The sequence below is a fragment of the Aristolochia californica genome, unplaced genomic scaffold (genome assembly GCF_029961685.1).
Source record: "Aristolochia californica isolate CCGP_79_NKW_82.1479 unplaced genomic scaffold, dmAriCali1.0.hap1 SCAF_2, whole genome shotgun sequence".
NCBI lineage: Eukaryota > Viridiplantae > Streptophyta > Magnoliopsida > Piperales > Aristolochiaceae > Aristolochia > Aristolochia californica.
In genome coordinates this window covers 46,263,187-46,278,000 of record NW_027181881.1, presented here as the reverse complement: position 1 = coordinate 46,278,000, position 14,814 = coordinate 46,263,187, and the positions used below count along the sequence as shown (strand labels likewise).

At 36.7% G+C, this 14,814-nt stretch overlaps 1 protein-coding gene across 1 annotated transcript; it reads right to left on the bottom strand.

Annotated features, from left to right (window-relative positions):
- Positions 1-4,049: 4,049 nt before the first annotated feature.
- Positions 4,050-6,362, bottom strand: LOC137956476 (heat stress transcription factor B-4b-like). Its single transcript, XM_068803996.1, has 2 exons — positions 6,020-6,362; positions 4,050-4,974 (listed from the first exon to the last, which is right to left on the bottom strand). The coding sequence occupies exons 1-2, from the start codon at positions 6,266-6,268 to the stop codon at positions 4,414-4,416; spliced, it is 810 nt and encodes a 269-aa protein (XP_068660097.1). The 5' UTR covers positions 6,269-6,362; the 3' UTR covers positions 4,050-4,413.
- Between the last annotated feature and the right edge of the window lie 8,452 nt (positions 6,363-14,814).

The following is a 14,814-nucleotide window of genomic DNA, read 5'->3' as shown; positions in this document are numbered from 1 at the left end:
ATGTTTCTCGAGGCTATTATTATATAACAATTGGTCAAGTACTTATGGTTTAGCTTATGGAGAAGAGCTACAACATTTAAGAATCTCAAATATGTATAACCTCGACCACATGAGACATTATTTTATTTTATTAAGAAGTTAGGTTAATACCAATAAAAAATTAATTAATATCCATAATTTAGAGAGTGCTACAAAATGCAATATAAGGATAACAAATTTTAAAGAATGCATAAACATAAAACTCTTAAGTTGATCAACTGAGTTTAATCAAAGTAAACCTGTTGCTTAAGAGTTTATAATCTAATTACACTCGGGCTACTCTCAATGCATCGATCAATATTCCATTTTCACAATCCAATTAAACAAACTTCCCTAAATCGTTATATAATTTGGTGTGCTTGTGATTACGGTGAACTGAATCATGACTAATTAACATGAGTTGACTTGGTTGAGGGTCTCGCTTTACTACACCCTTCGTCAATCGTCATACAAGAATCAAGTAGACTTGAGTTTAACTCGCTTTGACTCAACAAACTCAGCAGTGCAAGTCTCAGTTTGGACTAAGGAATGAGGTTCTCGGCTCAGGGGGGGTTAGTCCAAAATGAACCAGAATGAATTACTCCCGCATTATTTAGTTCATTAGATTAAGTTGTTAGTGTATAATGAATTTTACTTTTTTTGAATCACGTCAAGTAATTGAATTAAGAAAAAATCGGGGAAAGCTGATTCTGACCTATTTTGCAATTCATTAACATGAATCCCGCGTTGCTCCCCCCTGCCCCCCCCCCCCCCGAAAAAATTTCATCCCGCTCGGCCTTCCTCCTCCAATTTTTTTTTCTTCTCCCTCTCAGCCTCCCAACCTCTCTTCTCTCTCTCGACCTCCCTCTCGGCGTACCGTTGGAGCGCCGCCTCTGTCGCTGTTGCCCACTGGCCCGCCACCTCCGTCATCCTTGGTCACTGGCCCGCCTAGTCTCCCTCCATTATCAGCATTGAGGAAGACGAAGTTTAATTTTTCCTAAGTTAGAAAAAATTAAACCAACATCATAAAAATAATAATCTATATTTTTTATTTATAAATAATTATTTTTATTTATTCAATATATTCATTTTATAATTAATGTATTAAATTAGTGATTTAATAGTCAAAATTAAAATATTGTTAAAATAAATATTTGATAAATTATTTTGGTTTAATTATCCCATTGCTATAATTAATTAAACTAATGTTTTAAAAATTTGTGACAATATATTATTAATTAATAATACATAAAAATATATATTATGTTATTGATAAAATTTTATTTTTTTATTTACTATATTAAAGTTTATTAGTGTATTAAATTAGTGGTTTTTAATGTTAAAATATATCTTATGTTATTAATAAATAATTTATTTATTTATTATATTCGTTTATGTTATTTTTTACTTTTATTTATTTATTTTTAATAATTTATTCTAGTCACACATAATTATTGTATTAATTTATAATAAACTATAATCATTAAGTAATATAATATAATTTTTTATTAATTAGGATATTAATATATTTTAATACTACACTTTAAATCACTTATAAGTGTAGTAACCATGTTTATTTTGGTTAATTATCTTTTTATGTATATATTATATTTAAGTATATTATAGAAGGTTACTCATTCTCTTGTTTACATCATACTTTTTATTTGGGGACACTCACACTGGAATCTGTTTTCCAATGCACTTGAACTCGTCTATACTAACACCCAAGGATGAGTTGAAATTGAATCAATTTATTTAATATAAATTGAATACTTTACTTCATTTCAAATTCATTGTGGATTAACCCCTCCTCAGCCGGATTAACTATTCAACTCAGCTTGACTTTAATTTGAAAGATCTTAACACCCTCTTCCACATGTGACTCGAACTTAGTTTTGATTTCAAGAAATCATAGGTAGTGTAATCCTGACGACAATTCGGGTCATCTAATATGAATGGCTTCCTGAATTCATGAGAAATAATAAAACATGACACCACTTCATCATACCTAAAGTCAAATAAAAAAATTGCACAACCATAAACAATGTAAAAAGTTCCCTAAGAAAAAAAAAACATCATATTCAATAAATTTACGAGAATCTTAGAAAAATTAGAATAGTATCATCAAAGTTATAGGAAAATTATTTTCATACCCTTATAATTACATCGTAATCTGTAATTGGTAACCGATAATTAGGTATAAACAACTATTACTTGATTCTGTTTAGTTTAATAAATGTCAAAAAAGTGATTAAATAAGGTTTTCATCCAATTTCTGTTTTGTTTAGTAAACAATAAATGAAAAAATCGATTAAACGGAAAATTTCGTCACATTATCACCAAGTTCATGAGACTTCTTGAGATGGTCAATGAGAAATGATAATGAGAGACATCGGGAATGTATGGTCACACTAGCTATGTATGGTTTGCCATTGCCCAAAATGAAGGGTATGACCACAAATACTAGTTGTGGCTCGAGTATCTGGTTCAATGGCTACACTAGGGTTTTTGTATAAGGTTTGGATACAATGGGTCTAAGCCAGATCAAAGTGGGGTAATGTGCATGTATAATTAACCTGAAAAAGAAAAAAATTATGAAGAGAGATGAATTGTAATCTTGAGTTTATCGGTTGGGATAAGGTTTGGAATCACTGTTTCATCTGTACTCGACTTAGTTCTCGCACTCTCTCCTAGATAATTAAAGTAATATTGTTCGGGACAAAAACAAAGGAACAAAAACAGTAAAGATTCGTTCCGTCGTTGCTCAAAGAAGCTCACTGTTACGTAATTTTCAGGTCTAGATACCTTACTTCTTTTACGAGTTTCTCATGTCCTATCTTTCTTCCTGTAGAGAAACAAAATGGGTGGAAGGATCATGTTTTGTCAAATCAGGTAATTAGCCTGAGGTCAAGACGATAAAGATCCCAGAAGGCAAAAGGGGAGCAGTACGCAGGAGAAAATTTCTGTTTACACAGGCCAAGCCAAGTGAATAAATGACAGCGTACGTTCTGGGACTCTGGCAGTGTCTAAAATCTCATAAAGGATTTCGATTACTACACTGCGTCTGCGCGATTCAAGAATTGCGACCATTTGCGATGATCAAGATTTTGATTTCAGTGGTTTGGTGAGGCTTCAGATGTCAGTAATTTAATCGTCTATGAGAAGGCAATCGGAGGCACCGCCTCTGTTCTAATCCCAGAAAGTGTCTTTATCACCAAGATACCCCCGGGAAAAGGGAAAGCAGAGATACAAATTCATTGTTCATTAAAACTGGAAGGGTATTTGGGTCCTTGAATGTTCATGAAAACTCAGTAATCGCCATGATTCTTGGAGACTCTAGCTGCTCAGCATTATGGTGATGGTAGATGGCAGATACTCCAAAGCTCAAAGCGGAAACCAATGACAACACAAATTCGAGAAATGACAATGCAAAGCATTAGAACACAATCCCAAAGCAATCTTTGTCCGTCTGCTTTCTTTTTCACAGCCTTTTTTCTCTTTCTGTTTGCTGTAATGGCTACTGTTTCTTCTCTTTAGAGGCGCTCTTTACTTTTCAGAACAGAAAGAAGGTTAGATTCCGAGCGCTAAAGAAGCAATGATTGCACAATATGCCCATTTACTTTCGTTTGCAGAGATAGATCTCTTCGCCTTTATGATGGATAGAAGGTCGAATAATTCAAGTTTTCCTTCCGACCAACCTGACTGAGATTGAATATCTGTTTAAGACAACTTTGAGCCATTGATGGGGAGCCATGAGAATCCATCTTAACAAAAGTCTTCTCGCCAAAGTAAAGACATCTAATTTGAAATTCTCACTTTTCCAGCTGACCCAGCGCATTGAGAAACGAAAATCTTAGCCAGAGATCAGATTCAATCCAGTACAGTTATTGATAAAGTCATTGTGTACTGTATTTGGAAAACTAATCTGAGTCCATCGATCTTTATCGCACATTTGTCCGTATAAGCTTTTCATCTCTGGGTTTCTGCTTGGAGATGAACAGACACACAGGAGATTAATGGCGACAGTACTCAACCTCATGCACGAGGAAAAAACTAATTAGTCGTGTACTGATCAGACAGTACAAGAAAGCACAGAACAAAGCAGATATGGTACGTTAAATATTCTTATCGTTCTAATGAGCTTCTGGGTATTCTAACTCCTAAGCGACCTTTGCGATCTCTGATACAAACTAATCAACTACTGAGCGGAAGTACTACTTCCACCATTTACAGCAAGCAACCAAAAAGTTCACTCAACTCTCTGGATCCCCAGTTTTTCCGATGATCGAACCGCCACTTCCTATACAAACAACACCGGTAAATTCCTCCGGAGAACCTGACTAAAACGTGGTTAACAAGATTTTGAAGGGCGAAGTAGTCAACAATTCCGTGCTCCTATTCTTCCTGGGGATTCAGTGTTTCTGGGTGCAATCTCTTCTTTCCATGGTGATGGAGGGGAACACCAAAGAGCTTGACGATGCTGTTAGATTCTTCTGCAAAAGTCATCGAGCTGTGGTTCTTTATGGCCTGCGGGGCAGGAAGAGTGTGGTCCTGATGATTAGGCCTCAACTCAATGAGCCTTGGACCCTGATAGACGATTCTTGGTTCTCTCGGTACTGGAGTTACATGATTTTGCAGAAAGTAGATAATGTCATCGTATAACTTTTTCATGTGGGTGAGTTCAGACAAAAGCAAAGAGTTTCTCCTTCTCAGACGTTGGTTATCTTCAGTAAGAGCTGATAGAAATTCTGTTTCTGAAGTTGGTGATGGCAGTGGAGATTCAATCCAGCAACCCATTTCATCTGAAGCTGGAAACGGTGGAAAATCAGAGTAATGTATCTGGGAAGGAATGTGATGGCTTTTTCTTCTGTGAATCTCACACAGAAGATGCTTCTCTCCTTTTCGAAAGAATTCGTTCGCAAATTCCCACCGATCGGCAACGATCTTTCTGAATCCCTGGAAAAGGAGAAGGAAAAAAGAGAAATAAACCGGCATTAGTTTGGGTCAACGACAGGGAAAAAGGAATCGTCTGCTCAGAATCACGACACAAGTGACAAGATTTAACAACATGAACTCTGAGCGCCATATTTCATGGAAGAATCACGAGATGGCACTGTTGATAAGATACCCGCGGCTGTTGCTCCCAGCATATTCATGGCAGCAGCATGAGAAATTTCTGCGGAAACTGTCATTTCTTGAACCGTCAAAAACTCACCCAGAAAAAATGGCCACTCCACAGATGGATTTCAGACAACAAGATAAGAGCACCTAAAAGAACAGAAGAAAATTTTTTTTTTTTTTTCTAGCGGATATAACTGTAAAAAGACTCAAGAATTGTAAACAAGGAAGTGATGAGCGAGGAACCTTATTTGCATGTCGACTGAAACTAATTCGAACTATCTTTCTGCAACTCTTATGCAGAGTCAAGCGGAAAGTACCAAAGGATCGAACAGTCAATTTGCATTCTATGATGAACATTGAACGAAAATACTCTAATGGGTTATCTGAAGAAACTAAAAATAGACTCCAACACCAATATTCTTACAAGTGAAGCAGAAGAAGAATAACAAACAAACGATGCTTCTTCTCAGATCTCATATTGTTTTCACGAAGCAAAAGAACAAAGGATGCTTCTTCTCACAGGAAAAAAAAAAAGAAAAAAACTGACCCGCTCTCCCTCGCTGTATATATTCAGATACTATCGGTACTGTAAATCTCAACTTGGAGCCACAGTACTCCCACCAAACACAAGCAAATGGATTAATTAGATGACAAGAGCAGCCCACAAAATGCAGGAGCCTTTTTCCTTGGAACTCCAGAGAAGAACACAAAACATCAACCATAGACCGAACAAATAAACGGTGAAAAAGAATAGGAGAAATTATCACCTGGATCTTCAAACTAAAAAAGAAAAGAAAGAAGCAAAAGTGCCCATCTGATAATCCGTATCAAACTGACAAAGCAACAAATTAAACAGAAGAGAACCAGATATGGGTCTTACATAGGTGTTGAGCTGCCTGACAAAGCTTGAAAAATTGTTGTGCTTGAAGTAGTTTGGCAAGAGATCTCCGGCGAATTCAGGCGGTCTCCACACCACAAAGGTCGTCTCGTCTTCCCCCCAAGAAACAATGCGATCCGTGCAAGGATCATCGACAAGCTGGTAAGTCTTGATGAGAAAAGGCGCTGGAACAGCCTTGTGTGAATCCACAGGCACCACCATTTCTCCACACCTCTCCACCAGGAAAGCCATCGATCTCAACAAGCCGAAAAAAAACAAACCCTACTACCACTTCCCCCTACTCAGTGGAAGATCTAGAGATCTTTTTCTCTCTCCAGAAACACGGTTGCCCCAATTTGCATATATTTATCTTCTCTCTGCATGTTCAGGTACTTATTTATATTACCACCATGACTTGTAAATTATTAAAAGCTCAGTGACTTTAAGAAACATATGATGTATCTCAAAAAGAGTGATTCTTTTTTAATAATTTACCAGTAAGGCGATCCAATCAGCCATTAATCAGTTCTTGATTGTTTCCATGGTAATGGTAATCATGGCTTTGCTTTGTTAAAAACGGGTCCTTTCATAAAAAGAAGCAAGCTAGCTGCTTCGTGTTATTGTTTAGGTTTGCATCAATATCAAGTCATTTCCTTTAATACGAAAACATATGTCTCATCATTATGTTACCCACAGCTGCTTTCACTTACCTCCCCAAGCGAGAATACCGCTAATAATGATCAGTGCCCAGGACTGGGATTTGGCTGTTTATGATAAAGTGGGACCTTTCTTCTTCCCACTTGCTTCACTCTCAGTAAAATGAACAGAGATTTCATGTAGATTCAAGTTAAAACCTCTCTCTTTCTCTGGCTTTTCCTTCTTTATGTCTTTTCTTGCTCTTTGTTTTGTAATTTTGGCATGTTGTTGAGGATTACAGAAGTTGCTGAGAAGCAGCAGGCGTTGTATGGACTTTACTAATCGAAATTCGAGTTTTATAGAATTCTTTTGGTGGAGGAATGTTCTACTATTTTATATTGTTGTGTTCCATCTGCAATTTCAAGGCGTGCCCGTGACTTAGATGGTATTGGAAAGGAGTTTAGTGGACGGTATTATTTATTTATACTCTGATCACAGACCCTTTTGGTGAAAAATCGTTTTCTGCTGCTCGTTTCTGCCATTGGCCTACATCATAGGATTCAAAGCTGCTCTTGTCTATTAATAAATAACCCGACATACATGCATACCGGCATTTCTAGATTTTCTACCCACATGCCTGCGCTGGATGTCTATTTTCCCATGCATTTCCAGTATAATTACTATGACTCTTGAGATGAGAGAAGCTGGCCTTCTGATCTTTGGCCTTCTCTGACTTACTGATAGACTTATCATAAGTACTGCTGGGAATTCTTTGACCTTCCTTGTCTTTAACTTGATATCTTTCAGTCGAGACCTCTTGGCAAACTCATTCCATGATGCCAAAGTAAATGAAGGTTAATATGCAAGATCTCCTTCAATTATAACTTATGGCAGTCAAAGTAACCAACTCAAGTTATCACTCGTTTTGGGCTAGTCTAGAAGCGCTCTGGGCTCTTGGGTTGTGATCTGTATTCTTAAAATAGGAGTTGTTGTAACTAGATGAGAAAAAAGCTGAAAGGCTGTGTCTTACACAGAGAGCAAACAACATAGATTTACAAGTCCAACCTAGTCGGGAGAGACATCAAAGGAGAAAAGAAGAAACTGTTCTTCTCCAAGCTCAGAACTCCCAAGGGTTGGATGTTGTGGATACTGAGGAAGATTCGATTCTCAGTTGCTCATAGTTGCTTTACTGATGATGTTCATCTCACATGGCCTTTCTCTAACATCATGTGAACCATGTTTACATGTCTGGATGCATTAAACCACGCAATGGAAAGCCGTTATCTTGCTGTATTGATTGCAGCCATGGATATAAAATTGCTGTAGGCCCCGTGTTTGCCATAGTTGATGGGTGTGCGAGAGCAATGATGTCTTCTTCTTCTTCTTCTTCTTCTTCTTCTTCTTCTTCATCTTCTTCTTTCTAAAAGACTTCTTCCGTCATTCGGCTTTACTGTTTCCTATTTTCATGGCTGGATTGGTTTTCTTCTGCTTTTCGCTTTATACTTTCAGCTCTGTCATTTTAGACAGTTCCCTATTTCTCGTAGGTTTTTCAATCTCCATCGAGGAAAACATCCAAGTACCGGTGCATGCACTATTATGTCTTTCCCTAAGTACCTGTTCAAACCAAGCACCTCAGATGAGTGATCTTCTTTATTTCTTGTCATCATCATACGGGTACATCATCACCACTGTCAGCTGTCAAATGGGTTGAGAGTAACAGAATGGTTTGGATAATTAGGTTTGTGCATCTTCATGGTGGGAAATGCATATCCGGAGAAAAACTCTTAGAACATGATGAAGAATGAATTATTCTGTTATCGGTTGAGATTTTCTCCCGTAAATATTCCGTAAATCCTGTAATTATGTAATTTCTTTGTAATATCTCTGAGTCATGCTTAAACTCTCCGTGTATAGTCTGTAAAATGGCTATTTAAGCCAATGATGTGAATAAAAAAATCATCACAAAAATTTAAGTCTTATTCTTAAGTTGGTATTAGAGCAAGAGAATCCTTTTCCTTCCCGTCGCTGAAGAGCTCAGCAACTCTGTCCCATCGTTTCCCGTCGCCGAAGAACAGAGCAGCAACTTTGTCCTGTATGAATCTCAGTCCCCTCCTGTTGCTGAAGACTATCCCGTATTAATCTCAGTCACTAAAAAAAAAATAGAGCAGGTCTACTCTGTTTCACCATGAACAACACTGTTCAGAAGTGCTCCCGATTTATCTCCATCATCATCCCACTCCGACGGAACTTTTGAATGTCGCCGCTCGGCCTTCCATCAAACTGCACCAAATCGGATGTTGCCAATGACGAAGAGCCGCACTAGCGTCTTGACAAAGAAAACGACAAACAACCATCACCCTACTCCGGCGGACCTTCCGAACGTCGCCAATGACTACAGCCAAGCCACCACTCGGTCTTCAAGCAAACCGCTAGCCCAAACATCGCTGACGAAGAAGGAGCCGCACCGTCTCGATGAAGAAGAGGAAGGTACGAAAAAAAAAGTTTGCTTCCACTTAACTTATGTCCCGATTTTTTATTATTTTGCCGAACGACCCAGTCTCGGACCAGACCATGATCAAAGGCCCAAATCAGGTCAACCTAGTGACATAAAGTGGACCAGACCAGACCAGACCATTTCTCAGACCGGACTGAAATTAGAGACCCAAATTGGGTCAAGGCAAGGAACAAAAAACAGACTGGACCAGTTCTCGGGCTGGACTCGAATTAGAGACCAAAACCGGGTCAACCCAGTGGCATGAATCAAACCGAACCAGTATTTTTTGGGTGATTTAATTCTGATCACCGCCGATCTTCTATGTCAAAGGAATCAACATCGATTATTTATATTCAATCTAAAAACTCTGGTTTTACAACCAACGTTATTTTTACAGGAGTTAACTACGATGTATGGTTCCAGATCATGGAGATGCAAATTGCAGGACATGAAAAACTTGAATATATTATGGGAAAACACCAATCCCACAAAAAACTTATGCTTCCTATACAAAGCGGTATGCTAAAAATCAAAAGGTTAAGAGGTGATTGCTAACCTCTATGTCACCAAGTATTATAAAGCGTTATATTCGGCTGTACACCGCATGCAAAATCTAGAATGCTCTAGTCAAAGTTTTCTACAATAGGTCAGATGAATCACAACTTTTCTCATTAAATCAGAAAACATTCTCCACCAAACAGACTGGTCGCCCTTTGTCAATATCTTATAGTCACCTTGTGGAAATTTTCCAATAACTTGTGACAGGATTATAACGAAAAATCCTGATGATATTATCGCCTATAGAAAATCAGTTGAAAGATTGCGTGTATACATTTTCTTAAATGGATATGATGCAGAATTCAAACAAATCTGAGGCGAAATTCTCAGAAAGGACCTGATATTAGATCTTAAAGAAGCCTATGCTTACGTATGTCGCAAAACCACTTTAAATGGTGAAGTCGATTGTGTTGAGTTATCTGCAATGGTGGCATGTCGAGCTAAGCCTAAAACAGCTCAACCAGCTGGTCCTACCAATGATCAAAATCGGGCATTAGGATCTCAAAATTGCAGCTATGAGATTGGAGCAGCAAAACCAAAACATATTTGTACTTACTGTGGTGAGACTGGGCATACAAAGACAAGATGCTATGAACTTATTGGGTATCCAGAATGGTGGGATCCTACCAAAGCACCTCACAAACGAAACTCTAAACCAAATAATCATGCTTCTGTTGTTGTAGTAGAACCCTCCACTTCTCACACGACTGAGGATGCCTCAGTTTTAATTGCTACATTTAGTAAAATTATTAATACTTCCACTCCTAGTAGAAATAGTGAATGGATAATTGATTCTGGTGTTACTGATCATATGACCTTTGACAATCATCATGTTAAAATTATGAAACCATCTGAATAATATATCGTATCTACAACAAATGATACTCCCTCTCACGTTATTAGAGAAGGTTCCATCACCCTCACTAAAAATTTAAGTCTTGATTCTGTATTAGTTGTTCCAACCCTTAATCATAATTTATTATCAATAGCTCAAATAACTCTCACTCTGCATTGTATTGTGATTTTTTTTCTAACTTTTGTGTTTTTAAGGACATTCGAATTCCGAAGACAATTGGTTATGGTACTAAAAGGGGGAAGGTCTATTAGTTTGCTCTGAAGCCAGAGAGTTCTCATTAGTTAGCTCAAACATTCTCTGTGAATAAATCTGCAAATTCTAAAATTTGGTTATGGTATAAATGGTTGGGAAACTCATCCTTTAAAGAAATTATCTATTTTAGATTTTAAATGTAATGTGTGTGAATTGGCTAAAAGCCATCGTGTTCCATTTCAAATAAGTATGAATAGGCCTCCATCACCCTTTATGATTATCCACTCTGATGTATGGGGTCCAACAAATATAGCCTCTCGTAGTGATAAACAGTGGTTTGTTTCTTTTATTGATGTTCATCAAGTCTCTACTAACAAGGAACGTTATCCGAGACTAGTCGGGAGGTTAATGTTTCTTGCACATACCAGACCAAATTTAGCTTATGTACTAAGTGGGGTTAGTCAATTTATGCACTCTAAGTGAAGAACATATGAATGTCGTCAACCGTATCTTGCGCTACTTGAAATCATCTCCAGGGAAAAGGAATTTATTTAAAAAGAGAGGCGACTTGAAAATTGAAGATTATACCAAGGCCGATTGAGCTAGGTCAATAGAGGATCGGTGATCTACATCTGGATATTTTATATTTGTAGGTGGAAATTTGGTCACTTGGAGAAGTAAGAAACAAGAGGTGGTTGCTAGATCGTCAGTTGAAGTCGAATACAGGGGAATGACTAAGGCAATAAGTGAATTATTATGGATCAAGCACATATTGAACAGATAAGTCCTCTGAAATTATATTGTGACAGTAAGGCAACATGTAATATTGCCCACAACCCAGTCCAACATGATAGAATTAAACACGTTGAAGTTGATAAATACTTTATCAAAGAAAAGTTAGGATAAATAATCATTGAAGTCTCTCATGTTCGGTCTCAAGATCAGCTTGCCGATGTGCTGACCAAGGCAAAATCTTACCGAGCCTTTAACAATTGTCTCAATAAGTTGGGCATGAATGATATCTATGCACCAACTTAAGGAGGAGTGTTGAGATTTCCTGATAGATTTCTTCCCTTATAAAGAAATCCTGTAAATATTTCATAAATCCTGTAATTATGTTATTTATTTGTAATCCCCGTAATCATGCTTAAATTCTCCGGCCGACAATGTGTATAAAAAAATCATCACATAAATTGAAGTCTTGTTGCCTTATCTGCGCAAGATTACTTGAGAGAGAGAGAGAGAGTACGGTGTTTGATTTGGATTTTTTACTATTGTAGAAAGTCAAGTAAACAAAAGAAAATGCAAGAACGAGGTGCATGTACTAGAGAGAGAGAAAGGGAACCCTGCAACCTGTTCGACCATATTATTAAGAGAACTGTAACATGCTCTCTTGTCTCATTTTGGGCTGCACCTTCTCCAAGGCAGTGAACCTGCACAAATCAGGATGTGTACATGTGATAAGGGCCAAACTTCACCAAACCAGGTAAAGGAGATGAAATAGAAAATGGGTTTTGTCAGGATGATTAGAAAGAGCAAAACACCACCATCTCGATTAAGGCAAAATCATGAACACTCACATGCAGGGATCTTCCTTCCTTTACCTTAGTAACTCAATATAAAATGATCGCAATCTTTGTTTTATGCATCATTGCCTCTCATGGCTTTTGTCCTTGTCATTAAAAAGGAGTTGAGTCAAGAAACTGAGAAGCTTTGAGAAGCCCATTCCGCAATCAGAAATGGTTACAGGAGGGTCCCGCCGCTTTCTCTCTCTCTCCCTCTTCCTCTCTTTATTCTCAAGTGGGGCGACCCCGTTTGTGTATATTATAAAATCTCATCAGCTGTTGCTTAATAGAGAGTTCGGAAAGGTAGAGAATATCCAGGCGATGCTTTCTTGTTGATGAAGTTTTTATTATTGACAGGATACTTCAGAGATGGGAGATTGCGAGACAAAATATGCTTTACAGACGGCTGCTTCTTTTTCATCTTTATGAAAGACGATTTTACATGGGTCATGTGCTGCAGAGCATTTCAAAAAATCGATTGATTTGTGGGTACTTAAAAGGAGATGAAAAGATAGCCGTTCTGTATTCTCTTTCTCATTCCTCTCCCTCTCTCTCTCTCTCTCTAAACTCTATAAACTCTACCCTGGTGCAATAATGGAACGAAAGGGGATCATTAATTAGAAGCTAATCCCATGAGATTTGTGAAGAACAAATGGCCCATACTAACAACTAGGTTGAAGCAAATAATATAGTCATAGGTCACATAAATATGTGACCTAAGGTGGCCTTGCCCCTTGCCCATTGCCCCCACCATCCCCTATGTCGGTGGCAGGGATGACTAACAAGTTGTAAGCTTGGTTTGGATGGTAATTATCTTCGAAGAAGATTGGAGGTATCCACTGCGAGGTAGGACAAAGACAAAGGTAATGGAGTAGTACGAGTTTTTTAAAACCCACCATGGATGCCTTCCTGTCCATGAAGAGGGGGAGCCCTCTGTCCCCTCATTCTTCTATTTATATATTTAGAAAAGCATGACAAAATAGTTCGTGATGTTTAAATATTTTTTTATGTCACACCCAGCATCATTCTATGCATGAAGTTAGCACATATATTCACATGACACAGACCATCAAAATTCACAAATAAGAAATTAAATTGTTTTTACATTTTAATTGCTTTTGGTAGTTCATGAGAAGCTTTCTCAGCCCACTTAACTTGGCACCATCTTTATTTTGGTAAGGTAAATCTAAGGTCATAAATAGGGGTGGTAACAAGCCAAATCGGCTTCAAAACAGTTTGGGATCGGTTCGAAAAAAACTCAGTTCAGTTTAGTTTTTATTTGAGCTTGATTCGAGATCAAACTTGAAACAAAGCTCGTTAAGTATAACAAACCAAACTCGAGATTTTTCAAACTCGACTTGTTTGCTCGTGAACCGACTTGTTATTATATATTTTTTACAAAAAAATACCATTTACTCTAATTGCCCTCGTCAATTCCCTCTCTAGTTAGTTGATAGTTGCCCTTATTTACCTCAAACCTTAAAGAAGATCGATCGTTCAATCCTTTTGGGTCCTTTAATGTTTAATATTGTTGTTTGTCAATGGAATAAACACTGTTGTTAAAGGTGTTTGCTCTTTTTTTTAGGTCTATCAAACTGGTTATTATACATTAGTATACTCTATTACAAAGTCTTAGATTCCTCATGGATTGCTTGAAGTTCAATGATACGAACTTCATCACAATAATTTTTTTTTTATAATTATTTATTTATTTTTGTAGTTTTAAATATAGGTTGGAGCTCGGTTAAAAAAAATTGGGCTCAAACTCGACTCCAATTTAAGCTTGAGACTAAGTTTTGAGTTCAAAGTATTAAAATCAAGCCAAACTCGAACATATGCAGGTTCGAGCTTGGCTTGGGTCAATGTCACCCCTAGTCATAAATGATAAATATAGATCATTATTGGTCAATGTTGTGAATGCATAAGGCTAAAACTTAATTGTTCAATTTCAAATTCATTTCAATCATCTATGTGAACTTTAACTTCAAATTTGGTGTTAGTGTGGACGAGTTCATGTGCACTAGAAAATAATTTCCAGTGTTAGTGTCCCAAAACAAGAAAAATATAAAAAACAAGAGAATGAGTAACTTGTAATAATATACTTAAATAAAATATAATACCTAAAACCCAAATTAGGTAAAACAAACATGATTACTACACGAATAAGTAATTTAACGTATAATTAAAATATATTAATATACTAACTAATTAAATTAGATATTATTTTATTTAATAATTAAAATTTATTGTACATTAACACAGTAATTACGTGAGCCAATTAACTGTGCACATGATTAATTATAAAAAAATAAAGTTAAAAATAACATAAACAAATATAATAAATTATGTTATTAATTTATTAATAACATATGATATACTTTAACATAAAAAAGAATGATTAAACAAAAAAATTGATCAAATGCTAACTTTAATACACTATATATTTTTCTATATTATTAATTATTAATATTTTTTGTTAAATTTAAAACCATTAGTT